General features: G+C 55.6%; 3 protein-coding genes across 4 annotated transcripts in view; all 3 read left to right on the forward strand.

The window, feature by feature from the left end:
• Nucleotides 1-15,156, forward strand: part of DIS3L2 (DIS3 like 3'-5' exoribonuclease 2) — a 208,549-nt gene extending 193,393 nt beyond the window's left edge. Inside the window, exons 16-22 of one of the 2 annotated variants that reach the window (XM_080622290.1) lie at nucleotides 3,348-3,531; nucleotides 4,713-4,799; nucleotides 9,373-9,520; nucleotides 9,793-9,923; nucleotides 10,070-10,174; nucleotides 10,871-10,972; nucleotides 15,024-15,156. In XM_080622290.1, coding sequence (XP_080478416.1) covers nucleotides 3,348-3,531; nucleotides 4,713-4,799; nucleotides 9,373-9,520; nucleotides 9,793-9,923; nucleotides 10,070-10,174; nucleotides 10,871-10,972; nucleotides 15,024-15,131 — 865 coding nt within the window. In that variant the 3' untranslated portion in view covers nucleotides 15,132-15,156. Of the gene's footprint in view, nucleotides 1-3,347; nucleotides 3,532-4,712; nucleotides 4,800-9,372; nucleotides 9,521-9,792; nucleotides 9,924-10,069; nucleotides 10,175-10,870; nucleotides 10,973-13,836; nucleotides 14,367-15,023 lie in introns of those variants that run through there. The other variant, XM_080622291.1, reaches the window with a different exon arrangement.
• Nucleotides 15,157-15,208: 52 nt separating this feature from the next.
• LOC308224245 (intestinal-type alkaline phosphatase-like) lies at nucleotides 15,209-19,663 on the forward strand (the record flags this gene model as incomplete). Its single annotated transcript, XM_080623998.1, has 11 exons — nucleotides 15,209-15,227; nucleotides 16,297-16,611; nucleotides 16,753-16,868; nucleotides 16,942-17,116; nucleotides 17,209-17,381; nucleotides 17,455-17,589; nucleotides 17,669-17,738; nucleotides 17,851-17,978; nucleotides 18,068-18,290; nucleotides 18,433-18,549; nucleotides 18,775-19,663. The coding sequence occupies 11 exons, from the start codon at nucleotides 15,209-15,211 to the stop codon at nucleotides 19,065-19,067; spliced, it is 1,764 nt and encodes a 587-aa protein (XP_080480124.1). The 3' UTR covers nucleotides 19,068-19,663.
• Nucleotides 19,664-19,873: 210 nt separating this feature from the next.
• LOC308224246 (intestinal-type alkaline phosphatase-like) lies at nucleotides 19,874-23,073 on the forward strand (the record flags this gene model as incomplete). Its single annotated transcript, XM_080623999.1, has 11 exons — nucleotides 19,874-19,943; nucleotides 20,471-20,587; nucleotides 20,703-20,818; nucleotides 21,031-21,205; nucleotides 21,350-21,522; nucleotides 21,610-21,744; nucleotides 21,834-21,906; nucleotides 21,992-22,126; nucleotides 22,239-22,430; nucleotides 22,567-22,677; nucleotides 22,764-23,073. The coding sequence occupies 11 exons, from the start codon at nucleotides 19,874-19,876 to the stop codon at nucleotides 23,024-23,026; spliced, it is 1,560 nt and encodes a 519-aa protein (XP_080480125.1). The 3' UTR covers nucleotides 23,027-23,073.
• Nucleotides 23,074-23,394: the final 321 nt, after the last annotated feature.

The following is a 23,394-nucleotide window of genomic DNA, read 5'->3' on the forward strand; positions in this document are numbered from 1 at the left end:
TGGTGAGGACGTTAGCTGAAAGCGCCACTAAAAGGCCACGTGTGCAGGGCAGGATGGCAGCAGCTTTACTGTGCCTTCCTGCTTCTCAGCACTTGAAGTCTTGCTAGCTTCATGGACTGTCCCAGCCATGGCTCATCCTCCTCAGTCTCCAACATCCCATGCAGTCTCAGTGTGAACCCTTCTTGGGAGTATGGTTTTCCTTTTAGGTGCTGTGAGACCACCACGTAAAGCTGTTTGTTGCAGATCTTGGCTCCCTCCTGGTGTCCTGAGCCACAGATCCTGTTGCTCTGCTGGAAGAGCAGAGTACTGGCTTAACTCTGAGCGCAGGTGCTAGCTCCTTTGCTGCTCCCAGGCCATTCCCTCTGACCGTGGCAGGCTCTCACATGCTCCTCATTAGCCCAGCTGTGACCTGTCCCCTCTGGAAGTTGTTTCCTCTCCCTGGGGACTAAATCCTGATGTTCAAAACCAAATGTGTGTAGGAGTTAACATGGAGCAGCCCCACACTGACCATCCTTTGCAGGGATGCTGCAGTGGGGTGCATGTGGGGAGCAGTTCTATGACCGCCAGGTGATCCAGAGCTGCAAAGTACCCTCCATCCCTGCAGGGTGTTTTGGCATCAACCCACAGGACATTGCAGCCTTCTCAAGGCACTGTGGTTTGTTAACCTGAGATACAAACCAACCCATTGGGTCCTGGGGCTTCTCTTCTCCCTAGATACAGGGCAGTGTCTGATCTTGTTCGTGTTATCTGCTCCTTGAAAGCCCAAACTGCAGCTTCATCTCACAAAGCCTGCCCTTGCCTTTAGGTGAGTGAGCAAGACAAGTAGCTTTTCCGTTCTGGTTGCATCTTGCACACCCTGTCACAGGTGCTTCCTGGTAAGACTTTCCTGCCCATGCATTCCATTCAACCACGTGTCAGGTACCTCTTCTTGATGGGGTCTGTCTTTGATGCTGTGTGGGGGCCTGGCGCTCCACATGTTGAAGGGAGAGATGATGGGATCTTGCAGAGCAAAGCAGGAAGTGGGTGCTGTTAGTTTTCCTTTGGGTGTAAAAGCATTCCTTGGCAGGAGGGTTCTTAGGTATTATCTTCAATTCAGTACTACTTACAACATCAGAACAAGCATATCTCCATGAAAATATAAAAGCCCAAGCCCTAAAATGGTAGAACAAAATGCAGAACTTAATGATGAGGTGGAAATTGCATCTAGCTCAAAGTGTCAATGGAGTTAAGGGGTAAAAGCTTCACAGTCTAGTGCTCAACAGGGAGCAAGAATGGCAGGGGCTGCATAAGTACTCAGTGTTCCTCTCTAGCCGTTTTGCCTGTGACAAAGGATGCTGTTCACAGGTGTTTATTGCTTTGTCTTTAAAAATGGGTTTGCTCCTCTCTCTGTAGAGGCCACATTTCAAGAGAGGCACAGGGATTCCATGGTCAAGCTTTGCACACGTGTGCATCTGTATTGCTGGGCTAGCACTGAAAATGTCTCCCTTTTCCTTTCGTAGGAAGGAGAGGCGCTGCCTTTCAAAGGCCATGCTGTTTGCTGTGCCTTGCTACGAGCTTGTGCAGAAGGAGCTTCTCAGCATGGGCTGGCAGAGCCTCATACGTCATCAGACCACAGCTGCCCATGTGCTGTTTGGAGATGGGGATGGCACTGCCATACATAACCCGCTGGGTGCTACTCGCTGCCCTGCCTCCCGCCCGTTGGTGCTGCACAGCCCGGTGCCCGGCACCCTTGGGGCGTGCTGTCCTGCAGCCCCCCGGTGCCGGTGGCCATAGAGGGACCGCTGTTGCCATCTGCTGGCTTAGCTGCACAAGAGCAGCAGGAGCTTAGCTCAACCCTCTTGGAAGTCGCCCCTCAGGGTGTGTACGGACCCGGCTCCTACGGGTCCCAGCCCCTCACCCAGCCCTTGGCCTTCAAGTAGCATCTAATCATTGGCAGGCGTTTTAGAGGACAGGATGGGTAGCCTGTTCCCACTTAGGCTGTGCTGCTCCCCACTGCTCCCTGCACTACCCCTGTGCAAGGGTGTACCTCCTGCCCTCCCCACGGGATCTGATACTGACCTCTGGCACAACACGCCGTGGGAGAACCCACAAGGCTCTTATTAAGGTAGCACCTTCCCATTAAAGACAAACATTTCTACTGCTCGTTATAACTGTCAGGTGCTTATTCCTCCTCTGGGCTTGTCTGTATTTCCTTTCCGGTTCTTGACAAGTACTTCTAAGTCGGGAATGTATCACTGCTGTAGCAAGTAACCACAGGAGCACAGCACCCTGCACATCTCATCTGGCACGTGCTGCTGCGGATGGTCATGACCAGGAGCTGCAGGACCACCAGCCCCAGCCCTGGTGCCCCAGCCAGCCCTGCAAAAGCATTGCTTTGCCTCTGGGAGCAATGAGGCTGAGCCATAATCTGTGACAGTTCACTTGGGCATTGCCCAGAGGATGAGGTTACTTCTGTAAATCTATTATCTTTTTTTGGCAATTAGCACCAGTTAGGAGCCCTGGGAATACATGCAGCAAATAGCAGGAGGTCCAGTTAAGCACACCTCTCTGCTTATCTAAACCCAGTTAAACAAGTCTCCTGTGGCACAGTCCTACAGCTGGTAGCACAACCCATAAATCCTCCAAAGATGATCTCTAGCATTGGGATTGCTTTCCTTTGCAGCATGTAGGCCTGGAGATTTCCATTCAATTCATGTACATTCAGAAGTGGAAAGTGGGGGGCTCACCCCAACCTGGGATACCGCCAGCAGTCTGCAGGTTGCATGGGGAAGCCCCCAGAGTCCTTGCACCACCTGGATGCTGGATGCAGCCCTGCAATGAGCTGCACTTGTGGCTTGCCCTGCCCGGGGCCTGCACTTACGTCTTGCTTTGGGTGGAAGCCTGGCGTGAAGCAGAGCTCGATGGCTGGGCCTGACCACACATGTCGAGCTTGGGATGGGGGAGCAAGCGAGACGCTGTTTTCTCTGGCCCATGAAGACAGCGATGTGTGTTTGTTTTCCATGCTATCTCTCACACAGCGTTTGTTTTGCTTGTCAAACATTTCAGGAGATAAAATGACCTAAAGGGAGATTATTTTATCCTAATTTAAGTTGTCGATTTATCACTGACTTCTGCTTGTCTGTGCCAGCAGGACAGCTTGCTCTGAGTCCATGAGGAAACCTCAGATATAAAGTGAGAACTGGGGGGGAGATTTGCTGAAGTCCCACATCTAATCTGTGCTTATAACAGCAACTACAAGCTGGTCCTCTGTTCCTCCTGTGTCATACTAGTTCACATCACTATGAACTGACTTGGTTTAGCAGCTCTCCTCTCTAACTGGGGCCTGGGTTGTTTTTCTTGTGCTGCAGGCTCGTGGAAGAGTTCATGCTGCTTGCAAACATGGCTGTGGCCCACCAGATCTACCGCTCCTTCCCCAGTCAGGCCCTGCTTCGCCGCCATCCCCCACCTCAAACCAAGCTGCTGAATGACCTCATGGAGTTTTGCAACCAAGTTGGCCTCAACATTGACTTCAGCAGTGCAGGGACCCTGCACGTGAGTGCACTGGCTTGGTGGGAAGCAGGGACATGGGGTGAAGGGTAGGCAGCTACGTGATGGCATCTTTGCGGCAGTGTGTGGTTTATTCCCTCTCCCACTCTGCCCAAGCAGAGCTGACAATTATCCCATGCCACAACAAAACACCTCCCTCACTTGCTCTTGACCCCACCAGTGCTGGACAAAGGTGGCCTTGCAACTTCCCTTTGTGCAAAGTGGCTCTTCCACTTTCAAGGTTGCAAGTGACTCCAGCACTGCCCTCTCTGCAATGGGAAGGACATTTCAGTGGAGAAGTACTCGCTGGGACACCCAGATTTCCTTTCTCTGCCTTCTCTTGGCAGGTCTTGGGCAGGGCATTTGCTCTGTACCACAGGAAAAGTAGCTCTGCAAAAGAGATGCTTCTGTCTGCTCTGCTGACAGTCTCAGGGAGGGTAGGGTGGGGAGTGGGGTGACTGGGACGGACTGCAGAGTGGTGATGGGAATGGTCAGGTGCAGCCAGTGCGGGAGGTGTCTGACCGAGTCTCTGCTGAGCATGTCCCAAGGCTGAACTCCAGCTGACCAGCACAGTGCAGGTTCCAGGGTTTTCTTTAATTGCTGCAACTGGACTGCGGATAATCCTCTGTTAATCCCATCCCCACTGGCCTCCCGCACGCCCCTTTATCAGCTGGGATTGCTTTCCCCACTTGCTGGCTGTGCTGAGGCTGTGTCAGCAGACATTGGGCTGCACACTCAGCTCCTCTCCTGCACTTTGACCCCTCCAGCCTTTCCTCACTGCTGGCTCCAGGCAGTGACCTCCTGTATCCATGTCTCCCCAGACTCCCATTAGTTGTGCCATGAAGCTGTCAGTAGCTGGGTGGGAGCCAGGCACAGATCAGGAGAGGGTTTCTGGGTGCTCTCACACACTACACACCTAGGGATGGAGCCAGTGGTCCCTGTGCCCTGGGTACTCCCTGCCATTGATGCCAGGAGGTGGGTCAGTGCTCAGACGGGCTGTGTGTGCAGTACTATCGGAGCTGCTAGCAAAGCCCAATTTGCTATGCACTTTTGACTTACAAGGAGATCTGCAGGAAAAGGAAGAATTTGGCTTTGAGAAGCTGCTGTTTGCCCCAGTAAGGTCTGCCTGGGTCTCCTTAGCACCATAACTCGTCAACACTGAATGCTCTCTCTCTTTTCTCTTCCAGAAAAGCTTAAATGAAACATTTGGTGCCGACAAATATTCCGAAGCCAGGAAAGAAGTGCTGACTAACATGTTCTCTAGGCCCATGCAGGTGAGAACAGCACTATGCTGTCAGATGTGTCTGGCTGTAGCAGTCTGCTGTGGCTCCATCTTCAACCCTCCCTCCTTCTGCATTACTGTAGCTGGTTGTTATGTAGAGGGAGAGTGAATGGTCACTGATTATGGTGCTGCAGGGCTGCCAGCAGCTTCCTCCAGTGCCTCCAGCCCATGCAGCTGGCAGTGAAGGTGTCCCCCATGCAACAGAACTTCACTGGATAGTGGAGTCAGACTGAGTCTTTCCTCACTCTCCATAGTGTCTCTGTTATTACTGGCTGGGATGTTTCACCTTTGAAGCTGCATGCAGAATGTTGGCAGACTCACAAAGGACCCAGCCTGCTCTGTGAAAAACTTGTGGCAGGCTCTGTGGTTCATGTTTGTGCCATTTCTTCACACCATGGTATCCCAACTAGTCCAAAGAAGGAATCAAGAGTGAGGATGATGTAGGGGTGTGGGACTGACCACTGTCTGGTACCCAGACACGTGCTCTTAGAAGCAGGAAAAGCTCTGGAGAGCTCTGCAAACCCTTTGGTCTCCATCCAGACCAAGAGACCTTTTGTGCAGGTCTCCGCGATGGAGGCTTGCGCTGCTTACACTCACTGATTGTCGAGTTTGGTGCATCTGCAGCTTAGGACACTTACTCAGATGCTTATCACCACCAAAAAAAGTTCTTGTGAGGCACCTGCCTTTTTATGTTTGCAGCTGGGCATAGCACAGCTTCTTCTGAGGGAAGTCCTACCCCACAGGGAGAGGAGGCATGTTCCTGAAATGGTCTCTCTGTTGTGGCCTGCTTATCACTGTAGGAATGAATCATCTTCCCAACGTCACTCATTTGACTGACTCTCTTCTAATTAGCTTATTTGCTCCGTTTACTCATTAGCAGTTGCCTAAAGTCCTACTGTACTTCAGTGACTTGCTTGCTTGCAAGTTGGATTGAGGACAGAAGCCATGTAGTAAACCATCCCCTTGTGTATGGGCCCAGCTCAGGGGTGCTGTTTTGTAAAGTGCGGGGAATATCCTCTGGAGCTGGCTGTGTTGTCCCAGATCCCATGTCCTGCTTTGGCTTGTCCTGGTCCCTTCTGTCACATCTTCCTTTTCTGGTGGAAGGTACAGTGGTGACATGAATTTCTTGGGATCCCTTTCTGTTCCTGCTGACTGTGACACAAGCCTGGGCTTTGCCTGCAGTAGCACATGGAGCAAGCATGGCTGCTGGCCAGAACGGATGAGCAAGAAGGCGGCAACTTGCTTCTGCAGTGGCACAAAGGAGATGAGCTTTTGGGGACCCACTGACTTGCTGAGACTTTGCCTCTGTGGTCTCCTGAGGCTCTGGTTGGAGAGGTGGTAGCTGTGCTTTGAGATACTTCCCAGTGACGCTTGTTAAGATTTAGCCCTGTGAATACGTGTTAGGTCTGTACTTGAAAGAGGTATCAAGGTTTTGGGGATGAAGTCTTCTGAGATACCAGACAGGGAGTTTGTGGAAGAAGAAAGAGGGACTTCTTAAAGGAGATGTTCCATGAGACATGATTTTGGCAGAAAGAAGACTCATTGCATCATCAGAAAGCCAAGGTGCCCAGGTGTTTAGGTGTGCTGTGCAGTCCATTCATGCCTGGCAAACCTGCTGTCTGCTGCACTCCCAGAATAGGCAAAACCTAGTTTACAGCTGAGCCCATCAGCCCTGCAGGACTGCCTGTATCTGGACAGTGAGCAGTGTTCCCATGTGCTGGCGCTCCCTGGCAAGATGGTAGTGCTGTGCATGATGGGGTGCTCTCATCATTGGAAGTGGTGCATGAGTCAGAAGAAGCAGAAATCTGCCTTGATCCTGGGATGAGCTTATGCAGTTGGCCATTTGCTGAAGTTTTTTAGTTAGTAAATGGAGTTTCAGACTTGCCCAAAGCCATTGGTCAGGTGAGCAGGCACTCTGCTCCTGTCTTTAGGAGCGCTTTCCAATCTGCCCCAGGATGTGCTCACAGGAGTGGATCTGTATGACCTCCACTCTATGAGGAAGGACCATGACTCTGTGGGGGCAAGAGACATCAGTGTTGCTCTCTGCAGTCTCTGGTCCCTGACCACACTCGCTGTGGGTGAATTCACAGCTCCCCTAAATCCTGAGCAGTTCAGATTCTCACCACTGTTCTGCTAAATGCAGGGGACAGGTAGTTTCAGGCTATGTCAGTGCCTGTTGGAAAAGACAGCTACTGGATGGAAGGAGCTTTCCGTAGGAGGAGGATTTTTCGCTGTCTGCCACCAGTGTTAGAGCAGGCAGAAGAATTGTCTCTGGATGTCGTGGTCCTTCATGGGGGAGAGAACAATCTGAGCATTGGCAGCTGTGGAGCACAGCTATGCGGGGGCCCATGCCGGTGTCAGGGGCTGGGCCATTGAACTGACAGATGGCACGGCGAGACCGTCTGGTCAGGGCGCTGAGGAGTCATCTATAACCCTGCACACAGCTCCCAGTGATAAAACTGGTGTCTCAGGGACAAGGTTGCAGTTAAATCAGCCAAAATAAGCTGCTGAAAGGTTTAACCCATGGTTGTGCCAAGACTGCATCTTCCATCTTCATTGCATGCTGGTGGTCAAGACGTCAGCCTCTTGGAGGAGGAGATGAGAAGCAACTGGTAATGCATATGTCTTGGGGAGCACCTGGATTGCCATGCCAGGAGCCCTGTAACAGATGAAGGAGTGGCAAGATACCATTTTTCAGGGGCTCAGTCACTCGGGGATTCAATCTGTCTGTGAGAGCAAAGTCGCCCCTGGTTGGCTGGGGCTGATTTATTTCCAGGCTCCTCATGGTTCTCCAGGGATTGTGGCAAACCCTGAGGATTGGAGACCACTTGTGAGTCAAAGCTGTTAATGAGAAAACATCTGCTTTGTGCCAGGCTGATATCACTGGGTAGTGCTGTCATGGTGGCAAGGAGGATATCGGATACTTGTCAGGCTGGGCTCCCTGCAGTGTGTAACCATACCACAGCCCAGAGGAATTTCATTTTTGCAATGATACCCAAGCTGATGCCAACCTCAGTGGGGGTCATGAGAGGCCGAAAGGGTGTCGGAAATGGTGCTGGACTCAATAGCAGCTGGGTTTGGCCAGCACATCCATCAGGGAGAAGTGCCCCAGACAACAGCAAGCAGCACAGGACCTTCAGTATCTTTTCTCATTTGAAACAAAGCAAGGATTGCCCTGCACCTGCTGGGTGTAGGGAAAGGATGAGCCCTTCCCAGCAGCTTTCTTATAGCAGGGATATTAATCTATGGTCTGTTCTCTACCTACCTGGTATTGCAGGGGACCTTCCTCCCTTCTGTCCAGGAGCATAAGTGCCTATAAAGCCCCTGTAATTTCATGCTGTCTGCCTGCACAAGGGCGCTCATCTTCTTCCACAGCAGCCTCCAGCACTTGGCGTGTCTCCCTGCCCGACTGCGCAGAGCCTTGTTCGGTGGGAGCAGAGCTAATTGAGTGGAGATCGTACTTCATGGAGTCTATCAGAAACAATTTAATTCTGGGTTGTGGAAATTGGCAGCCGCCACAGCTCCTATCCCAGCTCTTGGGTCTCATAATAAGGCTGGGACTGATGCTGCTTTTTTTAACCTGCTCTATTTACTTGCCCGGATCAGTGCATTGCTGCTCAGCAGGAGCTGGCTGTGCCGCTGGGCTGGAGAGCAGAGGATATAGCTGCTCAAACTGTGGATCCCAGGACAGCCCTGTAATCAGAGCTGGCTACTCCTGTTTTTTTAAATCACTTACTCTTATTTTTAAATGGGTTCATTCAATCGCCACTGTGCCGTGACCCTGCCGCAACCCCCCTAACCTGCACAGGCTCCCCTCCCCTCCTGGGCTCAGCACCCATTGTTTTCCCAGCCTTGCAGGCTGGTGTTCCACAGATGTAAAAATAAAAGCTGTAACATATGGGGTAACGGGAGCGGTGCAGCCAGGAGAGGCTTCTGCTGAAGAGGCTGCTGGGCAGCATGGTGCCGACACGGCCCCAGTGTTGGTTTAGATGGGCAGTCCAGCCACTCGGCTTCCCAGCTTTTCAGCGTGGGATGGAGCAGCAGGAATCACAGCGGGGCTATCTCCTCCTCCTTGGTGAATGAAGGAACCACTCATCTCAGCCCCCGGTGCTCTCCAGGCAGGTGCAATGGGAGTACGGAGCCTGCAGCTGGATGCAGAACCAAAGAGTCTGGCACAGGAGCTGCTCTACAAGACCCCTTGTCGGGCGAGCATCCGCAATGGGCACAGAACAGACTGGGCTCTCCCCTGGAAGATGGGGGATGGGGAATGAGCACCAGGGCCTGAGCAAAAGCAGGAGACTTCTTAAACCCATGTGTGATGTGAAAGTTAATGCAGTCCTTGGGGCCAGGCAGGATCAGCTGGCAGCCAGCAGGTCCCTGCAGTGGCTTTGCCCCCTCTGCTTTGTGCTCAGTTCCTGGAGTACCCATCTTGTCCCGGCGCAGCCCAGCAGGTGAAGGACCATCAGCTGCTGGAGCTGTCTCACAGACATGGACCCCTCCAGCCCCTTGCAGGGTCCTGCCACCATCCTTGCTCACACCCTTCCCTCATTTCTCACCCCTTTCAGATGGCTCTCTACTTCTGCACTGGTGTTCTGGAGGATGAGACCCTCTTTCGCCACTACGCCCTGAACGTGCCCTTCTACACTCACTTCACCTCACCCATCCGCCGCTACGCAGACATCATTGTGCATCGTCTCCTCTCCGCCTCACTTGGTGAGTGCCACCAGCTGCCTGCAGTGCAGCTCTGGGTGCTGCAAGGGGAGGGGATGGTTGTGCCTAGGACAGGAAGCACAAGGCCATGCCTTGGCTGACATGGGTGCTGAGTGCTTGGAGTCTGCATCTCATGGGACAGCTCCCTCACATGTAGGTGCTCTCAAATAACAGGGACATGGAGATGAGCTTAGCATCTGGGCCCAGGGTGCCATGTCATGACTCTAGAGCAGGAGGCAGCATGGGCACATCATTGTCACTTGTTCCCTTCCCAGGTGCCAGCCCCCCTATCAAGATGGAAAAAGAGGCAATCCAGAGACAGGCAGATCACAGCAACGACCGGAAGATGGCTTCCAAGAGAGTGCAGGAGCTCAGTGCTGACCTCTTCTTCAGCATCTTTGTTAGGGTAAGAGCCAAGATATCCTACCCCAAGTCATCTCTGGATTTCGTCATGAAGGCTCAGCCTAGATGTCACCAGGCAGAGGACTGTGGGGCTGCCTAGCTGGCCTTGGGGAAGGCAAACAGTCTAGTGACAGCCCTGTCTTTTGGCAGGAATGTGGTCCTCTGGAGTCAGAGGCCATGGTGATGGGTGTTCTGAATGAGGCCTTTGATGTCCTGGTGCTGAAGTTTGGAGTCCAAAAGCGCATCTACTGCAATGTAAGTACCTTACCAGTGTGAAGTAGTGCCAGTGCTGCCTCACCCAGAGGGCTGCAGCAGCCTGGCATCATCGGAGGCAGTGGCTGTCCTCATGCCCTTCTGTGCCAGCAGAGCTGCACCCGAGCTGGTCTAGCTGGAGGAGAAGGAGCCTTCATGGGTTCTCCCTTCCATCCCTCTGCCCTGGGTAGGCATGAGCAGCTAGGGGAGTCTGAAGCTGCTCAATTTCTGAGGAACAGCTTCTCCTGCTATGTGCTGGGGGTGATCTAGTGTAGATAAAAGGGAATAAAAACAGATTCAGGGGGACAGAGATCAACGTGGAGTTGAAGCGAGGGAAGGGAGTGAGGCTGGTTTTCATTTCGTTTAATCAGGTGGTGTATCTGGGGCTGTGTCAGCACCACTGTAGGCCAGCACCTGGGGTTGGTGACAGCATCTTCTCTTAATAACCTGGTTATATGTCTGGCAATGACATCTTCAAACAGGACATATAGCATGATATATGTTGTGTATCACAGCAGCCCCTGATTTACGTGCTGGGCTGAGGCTCATGGGCTGCTGCATCATGGTTATTAAAGAGCTGCAGAGGCAGTGTGCTGGGCAAAAGCAGCATTGTCCCCATCCGCAGGTGGAGGGGCAGAGCTGAGCAGGGGGATGTTGTCAGGGCCACAAGCTGTTCCCAAGACTCTTCCCTGGCTTCAGGCGCTGCCCTTGCTGGGTTTCCACTTCCGGAAGGAGGGGAGGAAGCCGGAGCTGACGCTGTTGTGGGAGCCGGAAGAGCCAGAACAGGAATCTATACCCCAGGTAAGACCACTGAGCAGGGGATGAGCTCACAACACCATGGGGCTGGCATGGAGGCTGCATGCAACATAAGGATCCTGTCTATGATGTCTGCAGGGACACCTCCAGGAGGCAGGATAGCCTCCCAGGCTGTCAGGTCCTGCTGTCCCTCTTTGTCCCCTCCCCAGTGAGCCTGACCTCTACCTCAACCTCTGCCATCCAAATCCTCCATCCCATCACTGCCCCCTCATCTGACTCCTTCGTGGCCCTTAGATTCTGCCCTGCTGCTGTGTGCCCTGTCTCCCAATTCAGGTTCTTCCAGGAATTGAATTAACATGCTGTTTACTTCCTTCTTCCAGATCATCAATTAAGATGTTAAGTAAGATCAGGCCTAAGGCAGCACCTTCCTCCCATCCTGGTGTTCCTTGCCCCTTCACTGGTGCAACCCTTCCTTTGGGTTTATATCCCTGTGACAGGGTTGAGACCTGAATAGGGTGAATTTTTTTAAGTCAGACTTCCTGAGATGCAGTGTCAAATAGTTTAACAGCATCTAGAAATCTCTCTCTTGTGTCCCTGTCATCTATTAACTTGGTAACTCAATCAAAGGGAGCAATCACATTTGTCTGGCTTGATTAAGTGGTGCTTCTTTGCCAGCTTTTGTCTGGCATCGCTATATAATCACAGCTGTGTTGACTGCTGTGATCCCTGCCTACTGCCTCAGCAGGGATGGGAGTGCTGGATTCCAGCCTCTCCCTGCACCACTCCAGGGGTGAACATGTGAACCCCATTTCCAAGCAAGCCCAGCACAACCCATCTCTGTTCACCTAGGGCTGAATGAAAAGGACTCCCCCTACAGGATCAGGCTGACCCTCCCAGCTATATGATGCATGTCCTGGGAGTCCTTTTCCTTCCCAGATGTCCATTCAGAGCCAGCAGAACTCCCTAGCTGCTGCAGACATTTCTGCAGGACTTCCTCCCTTTGAAACTCAGCTTTCCTTTCTCAGCTTGGCTCAGAGAAGCCCCCTGGATGCAGCCCGAAGTAGCCTTAGTTCCTCCTTTCCTCCAGGAGCAGGTATCGCTTACACCCTAGCAGAGGCCCATGTGAAAAATGATGCCCCAGCATGAGCAGGGCCCATTCTGGTTAAGCAAACACTCGGCAGTAGAGGCAACTCCTCCATGAACCCTCCACACCTTATAAGAAAATACTGGAGCCCTCCCCTGGGAGCAGGTTCTGCACTGTCCTCTGAGCCAACAGATTCCCAAGTTGATAAATCCACAACCCTGGGATGAGTGGGATCCCTGGAGCTGGGCTGAACCATGGGAGATGTCACCTGGACACCCCACGGCATTGAGCACTCCCTGCTCCCTGCCTGACCCTGACACTTGGCCTCTACTTCCTCTCTTGGCTCAGCGTGGCCAGGCAGTGGGAACATCAGGGAAGGCTGTTTGTGGGAAGCTGTGCAGGGGTCTGGGCTGCCTGGCCCTGCCATGGAGGGGAGGTGTTGCCTCCATCTCTCCACAAGCTCCAGGAGATGGTCAGGACTTCAGTGTACATTACTTAGGGCTTGAGTATGAAGTGGGTCTAAGACTCAGGGGATTTGGTGTGAAATCATGCTGTTCCCCAGCAGTTCATGGAAGGGATGAGGCAAGATTGCAAGGGAGAGCCCTGATAATGCCCATTGAACTCCCCCAGATGTGGGGGGCTACCCCATGGCCTCCACCTCCTACAGTGCTGCCAGCTGAGGCAAGCAGGGTGCTAGGTAGCCAGCAGCTATCTGAGCAGCCATCTGCAATAGGATTTCCCTGTAGTTTGCTCCTCGCTGGCCAGTGTGATACGTTTAAGTCTCAATGAGATTTTGCTGCTCTGAATGATTAATCTGGAGTGGCTGCACTGGATGAGCTGGGAAGGGTTTGACAAGGTTACAGCGCTGGCTCTGTGTCCACTTCTCCTTTGGGTCAGCCCCTAGCAGATGGCTCCATTCAGCCCTGCTCCAGTGCAGGGCTTGAGGACAGGCTCCAGCAAGCAAAGTCCCCAAATGCCTGTCCGTGGCCCCAGGGCAGGCTGTTCCCAGTGTCCCAGCCAGCCATTAACTGTTCATTGTGGATAGACATGATCGATACTTTATGCTTCTTAATCTGCACAGTCAGGGAGTGGGGAGGTGGCAGCAGGCAGCATCGCATTTCTGAACAGGAGGGATTGATTTTCTGAGATCTTTATTCTCTTGTGTCTCTCATTCTCCATCGTGCTCCCTTCCCTTCTCACTGTGGGAGCACTGGGGAGTTGTTCCCTTGTGGGATGCTCAGTGTGATGTCGGAAACCCTTCTCGCCACAGGTTACTGTTGGTGCTTGGCCAAGTTCACAGAATAACAGAATCGTTAGGGTTGGAAGGGACCTCTGGAGATTGCCTGGTCCAACCCCCCACCAAGGCAGGGCCACTGAGAGCAGGTTACACGGGAATGCGCATGAAGTTGCTTCTTTAAGGGATGATGTGCCTTCTCCAGCTGGAGAAGGGAGACAGGGGCAGGCTTTAAGGGAGGTTGGAATGCAAACCCAAGGGCACAATCATCCATGCTCCTTCCCAGACTGTGGAGAACGAGAGTGGGGCCTGATCACACTAGAGTAATTGAGAATGTCTTGGGAGGCCCATTTAGGTGGGTTTGGATTCCCTGACTGGCTTCTCAGCCTGGTGGTGTTGCCCTTGAAGATGCTGTGTCCAACCCCAGGAGCACACTGGACCTCAGCAGAGCTATCTGAAACTGTCCTGCCCCGATCCCCAGTTCCTGATGGGTGCTGCACCTGAGTCAGCAAAAGCTGGCACAGCTCTAAGCAAATCCTGGTGTGATGCCAAAACCGCCTCTTTTCTCCCTTTTTCTGTCCTTTGCTGAAGGTGATCACCATTTTCACGCTGGTGGAGGTGGTGCTGAGATCAGACGGTGTCCCTCTCAAGTACAGTGCCCTGCTCAAGAGACGGAGCTCAGAGAAGTGAGCGCCCTGGGCTGTGTGTGCTTCCCACTGCCAATGCTTCCTCACCTTTTGGGCCCCACACTGGCACCTGCTGGGACACAGGGGATCCACAAGGAGAACCCCACTGAGGGGTTCTCAGTCTAAAAACCAATGCCATTTTATTTCTGGTTTGTATTTTAACTGGCCGGGAGCAGGGCTCAGGGCTTGAGCCTGCCACAGGCAAGGGCATTTCTGCTCTCAGGTGTTTTAGCTTGATGCTTGATTTTGTTTTTTAAGGCAGCCATGTCCATTCCCAGCTATCTTGGGTGCCCGTGGTGAGGGCCAGGTGGGGACATGTGTCCCCAGGAGAGGAGAGGGGCTGGCTCCACCTCCAACCAGGTGGGATGCAGTGGGAATAAGCCATGGGGCCATGCAGGAGGGTTTCTCATAGGGTTGTGTATCATGAAATAAAAGCTGGGTCAGCAGCTGCATGAGGGGCTTTGCGCAGGTTTTATTTTGTCTCCTCCATGTTCCTCCAGCCATGAATCCCAGCAATAACTCATCTCCCAGGCAGCGTCAAGCCTTCCCCTGCCTGCTGATTCCCTGACTGTGAAATTCAAGTGGCCTTGACACCTCCTGAATGTGCTTGGCTGGAGAGCATGGGGGATCTATTTGACGTGTGCTTTGAGCTCCTGGTCTGGCAGCTAACCCCTCAGTCTGAGCCTTCACCAGGAGTCACTGGGTGTCTGCTTGAGCCCCTCACACCCTGGCCTCCAGTCTAACCTCCCTCAGGACCCTGCAGCCCATGTTCTTGCTACTTCCTGCTGCTCAAGAGAGCATCCAGCCCCTCATGGACCAACCACCACCTCTGAAATCTCCAGGCATCTCTGCCTGCTCCTCATCCCCATGTCCCCCACCAGCACTGTGCAAAATGTCTCCAGAGGCATGGGTTGCTCCACTTCATCACTTTATCACCCCTGCAGGGTTGGGCAGCCACGAGCAGCAGCTGGTGGAGGGATGATGTCTGGAGTGAAAGAGTGGATCCATCATGTCAGGCAGGGAGGGGGGCCTGCTTTACCTCATCAGTGGTGGCAGATGTGGCCCTGGCACAGTCACATCTACCCTTTGCAGGAGCCAGGAGCTGGCCAAACCCGGGCTGCCTGGCTCAGTTTGAGGATTGGACTCTGGGATGGGTCAGGGCTGAGTACAACACGTTCTCCAGGAGCTGGCAAACAGTGAAACCATCAGGGTCACCTGTGGTCCCCAGGGCTTGTGCTGCTGGTGGCATCCTTCCAGATGGCCTGGTGAAACCACACATGAATGTCACCTTCCGAGGTGAGAGCTGGGGAGAGCAGCCTGTTCCTCCTGCTCTTCACTGGGTGCTGGTGACATGTGGCTGTTCCCTGCCCACAGCAGGTTACCTCGCTGTGCAAATGAGCTGACACAGGCTACTCCACTCTGCCCCGTGTGTTGGACACTGGTCCCAGAGCCTGACAGGCAGTGTGGGACTGTGTCCCCTGGGAGACAGGACCTGAGGACACTGACATCAAAGGCAAGATATCCCCCTCCTTGGAAACAAGGCCAATCCAGCCTGGCCCAGCTCAGCCTGTCTGCAAAAACAGCACTTCGCCCTGCACCCTCCCTGCCGCTTCCTGAGGTCCCGAAGGCAGCCAGCCCGTGGGAGCTGGGGGCCACTGGGTGCTCTGATCCCCAGGGAAGGGCTGGAGGTCCTCCCTCGCTGGTGGGGGAGGGATGGCCCCAGAGGGCCTGGGGGCATTAGGAGGGCCCTGGGCAGGGCTGAGAGATAGTCCCTGAATGTTATCAGCTCATCATCTCACCTGGGGAGGGGCCCGCCTGTGGGACAGGAAAGGGCCATAAAGGGCTGTGTCCGTCCCCCCCCACCCTGGATGCAGGCAGCATTCCAGGAGAGAGCTGGGGTGGGCAGCATGAGGTGGCCGCTCTTCCCTGGAACCTGCCTTCTTCTCTGCCTCCTCGCCCGGCTCACTGCTGCAACTTCAGGTGACAGGGGACATGGGCAAAAGGGGTAGGAGCCCTTGGTGGGGGGCGCTGGGGCTGGCATCACTTCCCTGGGGACTCTCTTACCTCCCTATGGGGATACAAGCAACTGCAAACCCTCCTGGGCATCTCAGGGTGGTTTGGGCCCCCAACCTTTGAATGGGCTTGTCTCAGTCCCCACCAAAGCAGGCCCTGTCCCTGTTCCCCCAGCTCCGCTGCCCTCTTGCCCCTGACAGGCTTGGGATCTAGTGGCTCAATAGCCACAACCGGCTGCGGTTGCTCAGACATTGCACACTCACTGCAGAGGGCTGATGCCTCAGTCAGCCGTTCTGCTGAAAGGCACAGGGAACTTTCCTACCAAATTCTGCCTCAGTTTCCCCCTCTGCAGATGGGCTCTGGGCAATGCTGAGCTTGTCAAAGACCAGACTGATCCTCAAAGGGCTCCTGGACCCTCTGAGGCCTCCGTGGAAGGAGATTAAAGCAACCGAATTCACCTTGCCCACCCTGGTCCCAGGGGGGGATGCCCCTGGGGACCCTCAGGCTGCCGAGTGCCTCTGCACATCCCCAGCTCTGCTCTTGCCTTCAGATGCCGAGAAGACTCCAGGCTACTGGAATGAAGGGGCCAGGAGGAGGCTGAAGTCAGCACTGGCATTGCAGCCAGTGGCACAGCGGGCCAAAAACATTATCCTCTTTATGGGTGACGGTGAGTCCCCCAGGTTCCAGCCAGGCAGGAGACATGGCTGGTGAGAAGGTGGGGCTGGTGCAGGTCCTCTCCTCCCCAGCTGGTACAGGGGGCCTGTCCCAGGCCCCAGCCCCTTACCACCCCACACTGCGGTTCCTGCAGGCATGGGGCTGTCCACCATGTCAGCGGCTCGGATCTACAAGGGGCAGCTGGCTGGCGGCTCAGGCGAGGAGAACATCTTGGCCATGGAGGCCTTTCCCCACCTGGCCCTGGCCAAGGTGAGTGAGGCGGCACTGGGGGACGGCCCTGGTGACCCTGTACAAAGCCCCACTGTGCCCTGCTTGCTTCCAGACCTACACCATTGACCGGCAGGTGCCCGATAGCGCTGGCACAGGCACAGCCTACCTTTGTGGGGTAAAGGCCAATGCCAAGACACTGGGGCTGACTGGGGCAGCTGTCTATGGCAAATGCCGCAGTACCTTTGGCAACGAGGTGGACTCAATCCTGCACCGGGCCAGGCTGGAAGGTAGGAGCAGCAGGCAACCCAACAAGGAGAGCCTGGCATGGCATGGCCGTCCCAGGGCTGGACAGGCTCTTTTGTAAATGCCCACGCTGCAGGCAAGTCAGTGGGCATTGTGACGACCACGCGGGTGCAGCACGCGTCCCCAGGGGCAGCTTATGCCCACTCGGCCAGCCGGAGCTGGTACGCTGATGCCAACATGCCCAAGGAGGCATTGCGGGATGGCTGCAAGGACATCGCCTACCAGCTGGTGCACAACACAGACATCAATGTGAGTCGGGGAGTGGGCATGGGAGAGAGGGGACATGGGGAACATTGAGAGGGTCTGCTGAGCTCCCCAGTAGGTGATCCTGGGCGGAGGGCGGATGTACATGACCCCTAAGTGGACTGCGGACCCCGAATACCCAGAGGACCCAGCTCAGAATGGCACCAGGAAGGATGGCCTCGACTTGATTGCCAAGTGGTTGAATGCCAAGCAGGTACCACAGCTGTGTGGATGGGACATGGTGCCAGGCATGCTGCGTGTGCCATTGGCACTGGCTTTGTTCTTACTGGCAGGGTGCCCGCTACGTCTGGGACAAGAAGGGCATGGATGCAGTCGAGGATGACTCCGTAAGCCATCTGATGGGTAAGAGCATCACTGCCTGCACTACCAGCAATCTCCTCCTCCTTGCTCTGGGGTTGCTGGCAGGAGCACAAAGCAGCCCCATCACAGATGTCCCCACACCCTGCTTCCCCAGGCCTCTTTGAGCCCAAGGACATGAAGTATGAGCTAAACCGCAACACCTCCACAGACCCCTCCATTGTGGAGATGACGGAGAAGGCCATTCGCATCCTGCGCAGGAACTCCAAAGGCTTTTTGCTCTTTGTGGAAGATGAGTAGCCCTAGCTGGGCAGTGTGGCTGAGGCTGGGGTGGGATGCGGGTCTTTGGAGCATGGGGTATCCCAGGGGACCAGGAAGAGGGTGATGGCCATGTTCCCTGTGCAGGTGGCAGGATTGACCATGGCCACCACAGCGGCCGGGCCAAGCAGGCACTGATGGAAGCTGTCATGCTGGACCAGGCAGTGGCACGTGCAGGCGAGCTCACCTCCCCCTCCGACACCTTGACTGTGGTGACAGCTGATCACTCCCATGTCTTCACCTTTGGGGGCAACACGCTGCGTGGCACCTCCATCTTTGGTGGGTCTTGGGGAGGGGTGGTGAGCATCCCTGCTCCCATCTCCCTCTTTCACTCCCACAGAAGGCTGAGCCAGCTGAGATGGGGAGCTGGGGAGAGGTACCTGGCTGGGACAGGGGGTGACAGTGTCTTTCCCTGTGCCAGGGCTGGCCCCCAAGAAAGCCAAGGACAAACAAGCCTACACCAGCATTCTGTATGGCAACGGTCCTGGCTACAGCATCCACAAGGGGGGCCGCCCGTCCCCCAGCCTCCATGCTGCAGGTAGGAATCTGCTGGGGATGGGATGGGATGGGATGGGGCCACAAAGTGGCTGGTGCCAGCATCCCACAGGCATGGTCACTGGAGCTGCATGGAATCCCCATGTACCATGTCATTCAGGAGTCACTTGGGGATGAATTGCCCCAGTGCTGGGGTAATGGGAGCTGTCGGACCCATCCCTGAGATGGGTAGGAGAGCCTGCTGCCCCCAGCCCCATTTCTCCTGCAGAGGACAAGGACTACAGGCAGCAGGCAGCCGTGCCCCTGGAGGTGGAGACCCACAGCGGGGAGGACGTGGTGGTGCTGGCCAAGGGCCCCATGGCCCACCTCTTCCACGGGGTGCAGGAGCAGCACTATATCGCCCATGCCATGGCCTATGCTGCCTGCCTTGAGCCCTATGCCACTGAGCCTGGATGCGGGGCAGCCCGCAGGGCATCCCATGGCACCCTGTGTGCACCACAGCCCCTGCTTGCCCTCCTGGCCCTCTGTGTGGCTGCCCACATGGTGGGGGGCTCAGAGTGAGACCACCCAGCTGAGCCCCACTTCAGCCCTGGCTGCCTGCCCCTTCCCCTAGCCACACCATCAAGGATCTTGGCAACTGGGTCCCCACTGTGGCCAGGATCAAGGAATGAAATAAAACACAGTTGTTTGACTCCATTTGCAGTGCAAGGATTTGCAGCAGTGGTCACCTCCGCAGGCATTGCCGCATACTTCTGTTTCCCCAGGTTGTGATGGCTCCTAATTCTTCCCCTAGGACCAGCACTGAAAGCACTGGGGTAAAGGGGGTGATAAAATGAGGGTGAGAGGAAGCCATGTTCCCCCCAGTTTTATGAGGCTGGGGCACAAGTACGCAAGTGTTGGTACCTTCCTGCAAGGGTTGAACAAGGAGCAGGGGTTTAGTCCACATCCGTGGATTTATTGCACAAGTAAGTGCTGGGCTTGGTACAGGAGTAACCCCAGGTGCTCCCAATATCCCCGTTGCCCCAAGTCCAATGCTCAGTGCTGCCTGTGACACCCTGGGCCAGGGCATCCACGTGCCTGGCACCACAGCACTGTAGGCTGGGCAGGCAGTGATGCCTGCCAGGCACTGCCCATCCTCTTGCCCCCTGCATCTGTTTGTGCCCCAAATCCGTCCGTCCCCCAGCAGCACCACGGAGGCGCCAGCAGCCCTGCCCATGGCCTTTGTGCTGGATGCTTGGCGCTGGGCTATCAGAGACGTGCCGAACACCTCCACACACCCTGCAAGGGCTGATACCGGTCCAAAGTCCCTCCCCAGATCTGCTAGAAATGCAGACACTGCCAGCGGTGCTGGGCTACCGGATCTCACCATGAGGCTCCCGACACTCCTCATCCTCTGCCTGGGCCTTCAGGCAGAGCTCAGCACTGCTATCATCCCAGGTGGGGACAAGGATGGGGATGTGCACCTGGCTGGCTGTAGCAGGGCACCTGGCAGAGCACCAGCCTGGCTGGTCACAGGGAGGGTTTGGGAGGGAGCAGGTGCTTCCCAGCCCTGCAATGGTTAATGGGTTTACCCCTGCTTTTCTGGGGTACTTGGACCAGCTTTTCCTTGTGGGATCAGGTTTCTGCATGTTTCTGGGCTGGAAGGGTCCGGGGAAAGTGACTGTAGCATCCACTCCTTGCTATGGATTTGACCCCATCCCACCTGCCAGATAACTCCCCATTGTGTCCATTTTTACTGCCCTCCTCCTTCCCTGCCCCAGGATCTCTGGGCCAGGCCGTGAGTGCAAGCCCACGTGGTCTCCCCCCACCCCAAACAGCACCCTGAGCTACTCGGTCCATGCTAGAGGAGGCCTCAGCATGCAGATGCCCAGGGAACCCAATGGATGTGGGTACCCAAGGGATGCAGGAGCCACAGGGATTGAGGTGCTGGTGAGCTGGGGCTGACAGGTACTGCCCTGTCCCAGTGGAGGAGGAGGATCCAGCCTTCTGGAACAGGCAGGCAGCCACAGCCATTGAGGCCTCCTTCAAGCTGCAGCCCAGGGTAACCGAAGCGAAAAACCTCATCATCTTCCTTGGAGATGGTGAGTCCCACTGGCACACCCAGCAGAGAGGCTGGCACGGACAGTGCCCCATGGAGCGGGATGCAGGGAGGGAACCTGGTCCAGAGGGTGACTGGGACCCTCTCTTCTCACCCAGGATTCGGGGTCCCCTCCATCACGGCCACTCGCATTCTAAATGGGCAGCAGCAGGGGAAGCTGGGCCCTGAGACCCCCCTCGCCCTGGATTCTTTCCCCTATGTGGCTCTCTCCAAGGTAAACTCCCACCACACTGGGCATGGGACCAGGGTGATGTCGGTGGGGCTCCTGGCACAGATACACATATGGGGTGCACAGGGTCCCTGCGCATCCTGCACTTGTCCTTAGGTAAGCAAAGGAGCGTGGCGTGGGGTGTTGGGAGGGGGGCAGCCCGCTGGGTGCTTCTGCCAACTGTCCCCTGCTCTGAGCCTGGCACGTGTCCTTGGCAGACATACAGTGTGGACCGCATTGTCCCTGACAGCGCATCAACTTCCACAGCCTACCTCTGTGGGGTGAAGGGCAACTACCACACAGCAGGAGTGAGTGCAGCCGCCCGCCTTTCGCAGTGCAACACCACGGCAGGCAATGAGGTGGTCTCGGTGCTGGAGCGAGCCCGCAAAGCTGGTAATGGGGTGCAGAGCTGGGAGGGATCCCACTGGGGACGAGGGGTGTCACACCAGGGGCTGCCACGCCATGAGCATCCCAGGGCTTGGTGGTGGGGGATACCATGTCAACCTTCCTGGGGTCTGATGTGTGTGGGGGCTGCAGGGAAGGCGGTGGGCATCGTGACGACATCACGGGTTCAGCATGCGTCACCCTCGGGGGCCTATGCCCATGTGGTGGACCGCAACTGGTACGCGGATGTCAGCATACCCGAGGAGGCCCGTCTCCAAGGCTGCAAGGACATCGCCTGGCAGCTGGTCCACAACGTCGACATCAACGTGAGCGCCTGTGCATGGGAGGGAAGGAGCAGGGGTAGATCCCCCCTGGCACTCCCACTAACACTACATCCATTTCTTCCCCTCCAGGTTATCATGGGGGGTGGTCGAATATACATGACCCCTGCAGGGACGCCGGACCCTGAATATCCTACCTATGAAACAGAGAATGGGATACGGGAGGACGGGGAAAACCTTATCAACAAGTGGCTGGAGGCACGGCCGGTGGGTGAAGCAGCAGGGACAGTCCTCTGCCCATCATCCCCAGGCATGGGGTTCAGCACCCACTAACCCTCTGTGGGATTTGTCCACAGGGTGCCCGCTATGTCTGGAACAGGACAGAGATGCTGGCTGCGGCTGCTGACCCCAGCGTGACTTATTTGATGGGTAACAAATATCCTATATGCCAGGATCTGACAACTGCCAAGATGCATGCAGGTACTGAGACCATCCCCAATGTGTCCCCTCCCAGGTCTCTTTGAACCCATGGATATGAAGTATGACCTGGTGCGTAACACCACCCTGGACCCATCGCTCACTGAAATGACAGAGGCTGCCATCACCATCCTGAGCAGAAACCCCAAAGGCTTCTACCTCTTTGTGGAAGGTAAGTGCTTACCTAGAGTGGGCAAGGGGGAGGGATCCCACATCCCTGGATAGGGTTAGGAGTTTGGGGTTCTGCCATTAGTTCCCAGCCCACCTTGGATGCCCATCTGCAGGTGGCAGGATCGACCATGGCCACCACGAAGGTGCAGCCCAGAAGGCGCTGACAGATGGGATTGCATTTGACCGGGCCATCGCCCGGGCGGGCGCCCTGACAGATGAGGCGGACACCCTCACCGTGGTCACCGCTGACCACTCACACGTCTTCAGCTTTGGTGGCTACGCCCTGCGTGGCGCCTCCATCTTCGGTAGGGTTCTGCCCAGCCACCAAAAGTGAGGCACAGCCCTGTGGCAGGCACCGCCAGCTCTGGGACACCCTGGCTGCCGCTGGAGGGATGATAGGGGCGTTTCTTGGCAGATTACCCACCATTGCCCTCTCTCCAGGTCTGGCTCCGGTCAAAGCTGCTGACAATAAAAGCTACACAGCCATCCTCTACGGGAACGGGCCAGGCTACCTGGGTGCTGTTCGGCCCGACGTGAATGAATCCACAGCCAGTGAGGGCACAGGGACCATGGTCGGGTGGTGGGATAGGGCTGTGGGCCACTGCTGCCCCCCTCACTCCCTCCTTTCACCTCCTCAGATGAATTCGACTATGTGCAGCAGGCAGCTGTGCCCCTCAAGTCGGAGAGCCATGGTGGTGAGGATGTGGCCATCCTGGCCAAGGGTCCCATGGCCCACCTCTTCCACGGGGTGCAGGAGCAGACGTATGTGGCCCACGCCATGGCTTACGCCGCCTGCCTCGAACCGTATGTCGACTGCCACCAGCGGAACTCTGCCACTGAAGCCCACACCACCTTCCTGGCCCTGCTCCTCCCCACTGTCCTCCTGCCCCTCTTCCACTGACCGCACAGCCCTGCATTCCCCCCTCCCCACTGCTGCGGCACCCACAGGTGGATGGTGACTTTTTGGAGTATCCCTGATCTGGACATGGCAGTCATGAGGTACCATATCCAAGAATGGGGGAGCCCTACGCCACCCGCACAGGGTGCTGAGTGTTTAATAAACATGGAATGTGACGCTACTGAGACAGCTGTGTGAGTGGTGTGTGGGTCCCCATGCTGTGCAGGCAGGGCTGGGGGTGCTGCCCACTGCTGCCCGTCCTCTCACCATGGCCGCTTGCACCCACCTGGCATATCCAGTGCTTTATTGACCAGAAACAGCAGCGAAAAATACAGCAGGCGTTCGTGTCCCCAAGCTCCAGGGCAGGCTGG

Source organism: Psittacula echo, assembly GCF_963264785.1.
Source record: "Psittacula echo genome assembly, chromosome: 7".
NCBI classification, from domain to species: Eukaryota; Metazoa; Chordata; class Aves; order Psittaciformes; family Psittacidae; genus Psittacula; species Psittacula echo.